Source organism: Mustela nigripes, chromosome 8, assembly GCF_022355385.1.
Source record: "Mustela nigripes isolate SB6536 chromosome 8, MUSNIG.SB6536, whole genome shotgun sequence".
In the NCBI taxonomy this organism is placed as follows: domain Eukaryota; kingdom Metazoa; phylum Chordata; class Mammalia; order Carnivora; family Mustelidae; genus Mustela; species Mustela nigripes.
This window is the reverse complement of record NC_081564.1, coordinates 6,566,468-6,574,764: the sequence shown is the minus strand read 5'-3', so window position 1 is coordinate 6,574,764 and position 8,297 is coordinate 6,566,468. Positions and strand designations below refer to the sequence as shown.

Here is an 8,297-nt window from a genome sequence, read left to right as displayed (position 1 = left end):
AAAAAAAAAAAAAGGGTGGTGATAAGAGTCTCTATAGCAACGCGATTCGAGGAAGTGATTGGTTGTTCTTCTGAAAGGGGCGTGTAAGGCCAGGGAGGGGGCGGAGCCAAGAATACACCCTAGAATGCGCAGCCGGGAAATCGGAATGGGTGGAATTTAAGGTGGGGCAACTTCCTAGTTCGATTTTAAAGCAATTTTGGCCTCCTCCGGCTGCCGTAAAAGGGGTTGGGTTTGGTGTTCTCCCGCCAATTTAAACCCGTGGGCTAGAACCTGAAGAGATTAGGGACAGTTGTGGGTGGCAGGAAGAGGGACGATAAGTTTGAGTGTTCTTCTTTAGTTTCTTCAGTTGCAGGTGAGGAGGGGGTAATGCGCTGCTGTAGAGACCTGGGGGTGGGTTCAGGTCGTAGTAACAGCGGCCTCAGCCCAGTTCGGGTGTTTTCCCATCAAGAAGCTGGCGGGAGTGAGTTTGAAGTCGGTTCTTGCTGGTCCGTTGTCCGGCGGGGAGCGTTTGTGCATGGGGGCCTCACTGACACTTTCATTTCACCTAATTCGCTAATCGGTTCTCCACCCAGCCTCTCGACTGATCAAAAATCGTTTATCAAATCAGGTCACTCGTCTCCTGAGTGTCTTTCCCTTGTAGTACCGAGCATAAAAACCCAATCTTAAAGTTGAGGATTCGTTTAGCTTTTGAACTGTTCCGTTTTTGCTGTGGCCCAGCAGCCGCCCCAAACTCCTTCCAGCCCCCGAGCCTTTGCACTGGCCTGCATTTCTTTTCTCTCTGAGCTTTGCAGAGTTGGCTTCTTGCCCTTGGGATCTCAGCTCCCATGTTCTCTCTTTCGTTTACCCAACAGGTTCTTCTTATGTGGCCCCTCGGCCCCCACCTGAGCATCGTTTAGTTCAAAACTTTAGCACTGTTCGTAATTGGGCACTTACTTATTTTTGTAGGGAGGTAATACAACAGTTAATAGGTGTGAGTTTGAATCTTGTCTAACTATATCATTTACTCAATTTAGGTGACTTGGCCATTTATTTAATCCCTGGCTCATGTCTCTGCTGTAAAATGGGTTGTTGTGCAGATTAAATGAGTAAAGCATTCAAAACTGCTGTGCATACTCAATACATATTAACTGTTTTGTTTGTCCTTCTTAGACTAATATAAACTTTGTAATGATGACAGGGCTTTTCTGCCTTCTGGGCTGTATTCTTGCTTTAGAGCACTCCCTGATACAAAGTAGGTAGCAGTAAACACTTGTTGAATGCCTGACTTGACAGCTCTGGAAGGTTGATAATATTTCTCTATTTTTTTCATATGTGGGACACAGAGACCCATCAAAGTATTAACCCGAGCCTGTCCCTCCTGTCTTAATCTCCTTCCAGCTCCCACCCAAACACAGGAGCCACTAGAAGTACTGTTTGTTCTAACAAGCTTTGTTTTGTACCTTTGCTCACACTCTTGGTAACAGCTCCTTTCCTATATTTAAAAACCTCCTATGACCATAGCCTAAATGTTACCTGTTTTCACCAATGAAAATGATAAATTACCTAACGCTTAATATTGAGTGCTTGCCATGAACCAAGCACTGTTGCATGAGTATTTAAAACTCATTACCTTTGCAGGTACAACTATTCCTATTACAGGTAACTGAGAACAGAAGAAGGGATTACGTTGCTTTCTTGAAGACAACTGGTTATAAGTGAAAAAGCACCTTCACTGTGCTGTATGTTCCATAAAATTTAAAACCTACTTTTGCTAGCACTTATCAAAACAGTTGTAATTATTTGGTTGCTATTCTCCACCAGTGACTGATCAGGGATTATTTTTCATCTTCATATTCTATTCCAACTCACAGCACACAAAATGAGTTACATAAGTCTTGGCTGATGAGATGTTCAAGTGACTCTCCTAGGTTACAGGTATAATCTTTGATTCAGTCAGAAACCTAATCTAATTTTTCCCCTTTCCCCTTAGCATTTTCATTTACTGTTATAATACTGGAAACATTAATTGACTTTTTAAAAAGTTTCTTTGGAAATTTAACCATCCTCAGATATCTTCTCGGTCTGACTTTAGGTCTTCTGCTATTTATTGTTATACTGCTAAAAGGTTTATTTCAAATGAAAACTTGTTATAAGTTTAAAGTTATAAGTTTAAGCTAGGCACACAACATACTAGAAGCTCTAGGATACATTGGTGAGATCAAATTTGTCTGATCCTAGACAGATATATATATATATATATATATATATATATATATATAGGTTTTTTTTTTAAGATTTTATTTATTTATTTGACAGAGATTACAAGTAGTCAGAGAGTCAGGCGGGGGGGGGGGGGGGAAGCAGGCTCCCTGCTAAGCAGAGAGCCTGATTTGGGGCTCGATCCCCGGTCCCTGAGATCATGACCTGAGCCAAAGGCAGAGGCTTAACCCACTGAGCCACCCAGGCGCCCCTAGATGGCTATATTGTTCTCTGATGATAATCATAGCTCTAGTTCCATCTATCTTACTGGTCTGAAGTATCTAGTGACTAAAGAAATAACACAGAAAGGTCTTCATTGGTTGGTGTGGGTGTGTGTGTATTTACTTATCTGTTCTCTAATTTTACAAGTTGTCACAGGGAAAGCAGTGGTTCCTGAGTCAGGAAGATAATCTGGAAACATGTGGAATGATATTGAACTGTTGACGAGTGATGATACTGGAAGCGGGTACCTAAGTGTTGGTTCAAGAAAAGAACACGGAACTGCTTTATATCAAGTTGATTTGCTAGCAAAGATCTCCTCTGAAAAGGTACTGATTATGATGCTGTTTTCATTTATAACACTTTTGCTGAGTGCTTAGTAAGCCCAGTAGTCACATGGTTAATGTTCTATAAATGGATATAGCATTTCTCAGGGAATCAAAGTTCAGTCTCAGATTACTGGAAATTTCCATCTGAATTCTCCCTTCATTGTCTTAGATCACTATTTCCAAAACTGAACATTTCATAGCTTTTCTTGACATTGGGACAAATAGAATGTAAATAAAGAGAAAGAATACCCACCACAAGCTCAGGAAATAAAACATTACCAATAGGTTTGAAGGCCCTGGGGTCCCTTCCCAATCCCAAGCTCCCCCTATACTCCACCCCTGAGTTAAGCATTCTGCTGAGGTTGACATTTATCCTTTCCATGGATTTCTTTACACATAATAATTTTCTTCTCTTTTTTGTTTTTTAAAAATTTTATTTATTTATTTGACAGACAGAGATCACAAGTGGGCAGAGAGGCAGGCAGAGAAAGAGGAGGAAGCAGGTTCCCTGCTAAGCAGAGACCCCGATGCGGGGCTTGATCCCAGTACCCTGGGATCATGACCTGAGCCGAAGGCAGAGGCTTTAACCCACTGGGTCACCCAGAGGCCCCTAATTTTCTTCTTTTAACAATATTTCTACTCTTCTTAGTCCAGGCTTGAAACCTTACTTTTGGCATCCTGTAGAAGATATTACAGTTAGTTTTTTATCTTACGTTTTCTTTTTCAGTAATTTGCATCTGATAAAATAATTTTTGTAAACAAAGGGGTTTTTTTGTAAAGAAAGTACATCTGACCTGTATTCACAGTATTATAGCCCACGATCCTTTCATTTCTCTTAGTAAGTCAATATAATATTTAATCCTCTAAGAAAAAAGATTTAAATGAAAAGAAGAAAAAAACTATTAAAAACAAGATTATATCTTCTAGGGCTTGAAAGGAAGGGCCTCTCTTGGGGACCTATTCATAAAGGACCTCAAATGTAGGCTTTTTGGCTTTTTTTTCAAGTGAGGTTCTATATGTATTCAGAGAAACTGGCTGATAGGATTTTAAAAAAATAGACCATGCTTTACACAGCGTGCATCCTATTGTTGAACTATACTGCCTTTCGTAGACTGTGAATCACAGAATTTGTAAATGTTCATGAGTAAAACAAATACATTATTTTCTTTGGTATTAAATTGTTATTTGTTAAAAGCAAAAATTTTAATTTAAAGTATACTAGGAGTTCTGTAATAAGAAAGTGGCTATTTTTAGCATTATCAGGAGCCTCAAAATATGGAGTAGCCCATGCCTCCCTTGAGCTCTGAGGACTCCTGTTGAAAAATAGTATGTGTGTACCTAGTTTCAAATACAGCTAGGAACTAAAATTCTATCTGTTATTAGCTTGAAGTATCACTTGTCGCTCATAGCAAATGCTATTTTCAAAACCATATACTAAGCTCTTAGAATATAAAGTAACCTATTATGCCATATTTTTAAGATCTTTCCTGAAAGTAAAGCAGACAGGACAGCAGCAATAAAAACTACTTAGTTGCGCAAGTCAGTATATTCTAAATAACAAATGAATGATACAGACAGTAAATGCAGTAGGAATTCAGGAGAAGGGGTGCCTGGGTGGCTCAGTGGGTTAAGCCTCTGCCTTTAGCTTGGATAATGATCTCGGGGTCCTGGGATTGAGCCCCGCTTTGGGCTCTCTGCTCAGCAGGGAGCCTGCTTCCTCCTCTCTCTCTCTGCCTGCCTCTCTGCCTACTTGTGGTCTCTGTCTGTCAAATAAATAAATAAAAATATTAAAAAAAAAAAAGAGTTATATGTTACAACCAAGTAGGATTTATCCCAGGTATGTAAGATTGCTTAAACATTTGAAAATCAGTTAATGTTTAGGTGAGGAATGTATTAACTAACCTTATTATGGTAATCATTTCACAATATATATGTATATTAAATTACCACATTTTACACCTTAAACTTACACAATGTTATTTGCAAATTATATCTCAATAAAGCTGGAAAAAAATCAATGTATTCCTTTATATCAAGAGATTAAAGAAAATCACATAATCTTATCAATAGATGCAAAAAAAGCATTTGAAAAAAATCTAACAATCATGATAAAAACTCTTAGTAAACTAGGAATAGAAGGAAGCTTACTGCATTTGATAAAGAAAAACCTATACCTAACATTATACTTACTGGGAAGAAACTAGAAACTTTCCCAATAAAATCAGAACAAGGCAAAGATATCCCTCTCACTACTTCTTTTCAATATCATACTGGAAGTCCCAGCTAATTCAATAAGACAAGAAAAGAAATAAGATGCATACAGACTGAGAAGAAAGAAATAAAACCTTGCACATGACTTGATTGTCTACGCAGAAAATCTGAAATGGTTGACAAAAAACACCTGAAACTAAAATACTTAGAGCAGTGTTGCAGGATATAAGGTTAAATATGCAAAAGCCAGCTGCTTTCCTGTGTGCCAGCAACGAACAAATGGAATTTGAAGATTAAATACATAATCCAAACTAATCTTTGTGACCTTGGATCAGGCAAAGCTTCTTCTTCTTTTTTTTTTTTTTTTTTAAGATTTTATTTATTTATTTAACAGACAAGTAGGCAGAGAGGCAGGCAGAGAGAGAGAGAGAGGGAAGCAGGCTCCCTGCTAAGCAGAGAGCCGGATGCGGGGCTCAATCCCAGGACCTCGGCATCATGACCTGAGCCAAAGGCAGATGCTTAACCCACGGAGCCACCTAGTCAACCCCAGGCAAAGCCTTCTTACATGTGATGTCAAAAGCACAAGTGACAAGCGAAAAAAAATAGATAAATTGGACTTCATCAGAATTGGAAACTGTGTTTCCAAGGGCACAGTCCAAAAAGTAAAAAGACAACTCACAAGATGGAAGGACGTATTTATAGTTATCTGACAAGGAACATGTATCCAAACATTACAAAGAACTTCCAATTTAATTATAAAAAGACAAATAACTTGGTTAAAAAAGGGCCAAAGACCCTAACACACACCTCCCCAAAGAAGATAGATGACAAATAAGTATAAGGAATGATGCTTTGCATCCTTTTTAAATTTTTTTTAAAAGATTTTATTTATTTATTTGACAGAGAGAAAGAGTGATCACAAGCTGGCAGAGAGTCAGGCAGGGAGAAGAGAGGAAGCAGGATCCCCGCTGAGCAGAGAGCCTGATGCGGGGCTGGATCCCAGAACCCTGAGATCACAACCTGAGTGGAAGGCAGGGGCTTAACCCACTGAGCCACCCAGGCCCCCAGATGCTTCACATTTTGTCATCAAGGAAGTTGGATTTAAAACATCAGAATGTGGTGGCATTTTCAAGAATTGCCCCTGGAGAGGGTGACTATTGAAACAAGCACAAAATGAAGTGATTGGATTAAAACTTAGTGGGGGAAGAATAAGAATAGTTAACATTTATTGAGTATATATTATATGCAGGGCTATCTTCTAAGCCTTTACATGAATTCAGAACTATTATTCCTGTTTTTCAGGAGAGTCTGTTGAGGTACTTCCCCAGCATTACTCAGCATTGTCAACCACTAAAGTGTCCAAATGCTTCGAGATACATTTCTGGGTCTCCTGTGTGGCTCAGTCAGTTAAGTGGCTGCCTTTAGCTCAGGTCATGATCCCAGAGTCCTGGGATTGAGCCCCTTGTCAGGCTCCTTGCGCAGCGGGAGACTGCTTCTCCCTCTCCCTCTGTCTGTGGCTCCCCCTACTTGTCCTCTCTCTCCCTGTCAAATGAATAAATAAAATTAAAAAAAAAAAAAAGACACATTTGCATGCAAAGCTGTAATTACTGGAAGCTGAAAATTAGAGACTCATGATTGGCTTGCAAAATTTTTTTTAAAATGTTGACTCAGCTGCAAATATTTAAAACTCAGAACATTTCACATAAAGATCCAGTTTTCTAGGTAAATTGGTTGTGGCCATGCCGGGGTTACATTTCTACCCGCTTTTAATCTGTCTCTGTTCCCTTTACTGTAGAGGGGGTGTGAGCCCTCCAGTTCACAGCACACCCTACCCACCACCCACCCCCACACCCCAGGCCCCAGTCATATCTCAGACACTGAGACTTTGTGCCAGTCTTGGCTCATTCATTCAACTTGATGCCTGCCTGCTCCTACAGGCATAAGATCCACCCCCAGGAAACAAAGACTTGCCCATGAGAATCGCTTGCCCTTTCCTAGCAATCTTGGAATGTTTCCCCATTTGGGACTCTGAATGGATTCACGATATACCATAGAAAGAAAAGCTTGACTAATTAGAGATAAATAGACTAAAGAAAAAAGTTAACGTTTAATGCGAGTACTTGGGACTATGATGATGTTCTTGGTAAGTATTGTTAAACGTGCATAAGAATGTTTTATTTTAGTCCTGCTTTTCCCTCCCACAGGCCTCGTTAAATCCAAAGATACAAGCGTACAGCTTAAGTAGCGGGTTTATTATTGTGGTGGACCAGTCGGTATTCCTGCTTGACCATGTTTGCAGACTGCTTCAGCTGCATCTGGAATTTGGTAAGTCTAATGCAATACAGCAAATAAATTGGAAATCAGGTATAGCTTGCTACCGATTTATACCTCATTGCCTTTTCTTTACTCTGTTATTTCTAAGACTTGAAATTGAACTAATTTCAAAAAATTAATCTGAAGTTTTTTTCGAAAAAATTTTTAAAAATTAAAAAAAATTTAAATTATTTTAATTTTTTTAAATTAAAAAAATTTTTTTTAATTTTTAAAAGATTTTATTTATTTATTTGACAGAGAGATAGAGAGTACAAGCAGGCAGAGCAGCAGGCAGAGGGAGAGGTAGAAGCAACTCCCCACCAAGCAGGGAGCCTGACATGGGGCTCCAACATGGGGCTTGATCACAGGACCCTGGGATCACAACCCGAGCCGAATGCAGCTGCCCAACCTACTGAGCCACCCAGGCGCCCCTAAAATGCCTTTTTTGTGCTGAGTACTAGATGCAAGGGATCGTGAGATGATCCCTTCTCTCAATAAATCTAAGGAGTACATGTATATGTAAATACATGTAAAGCAACAATGAACTTTACTTGCATGATTTTTTATTTATTTATTTTTTGAAGATTTTATTTATTTATTTGACAGAGATCACAAGGAGGCAGAGAAGCAGGCAGAGAGAGAGGAAGGGAAGCAGGCTCCCTGCTGAGCAGAGAGCCCGATGTGATGCTGGGCTCAATCCCAGCATCCTAGGATCACCACCTAAACCGAAGGCAGAGGCTTTAACCCACTGAGCCACCCAGGTGCCCCTTGCATGATTTTTTAAATTAGAATATCATGGAAACTGGGGTGTCTGGGTGGCTCAGTGGGTTAAGCCTCTGCCTTCGGCTCTGGTCATGATCTCGGGGTTCTGGGATCGAGGCCTGGATTGGGCTCCCTGCTTCCTCCTCTCTCTCTGCCTGCTTCTCTGCCTCTTGTGATCTCTCTGTCAAATAAATAAATAAAATCTTTAAAAAAAAGTAAAAAACT

General features: G+C 39.7%; 1 protein-coding gene across 1 annotated transcript in view; it reads left to right on the top strand.

Moving 5' to 3' along the window:
* Nucleotides 1-263: 263 nt before the first annotated feature.
* KNTC1 (kinetochore associated 1) overlaps nucleotides 264-8,297 on the top strand; it is a 76,782-nt gene continuing 68,748 nt past the window's right edge. Inside the window, exons 1-3 of the mRNA XM_059408326.1 lie at nucleotides 264-352; nucleotides 2,608-2,786; nucleotides 7,202-7,322. Coding sequence (XP_059264309.1) covers nucleotides 2,658-2,786; nucleotides 7,202-7,322 — 250 coding nt within the window. The 5' untranslated portion in view covers nucleotides 264-352; nucleotides 2,608-2,657. The remainder of the gene's footprint in view (nucleotides 353-2,607; nucleotides 2,787-7,201; nucleotides 7,323-8,297) is intronic.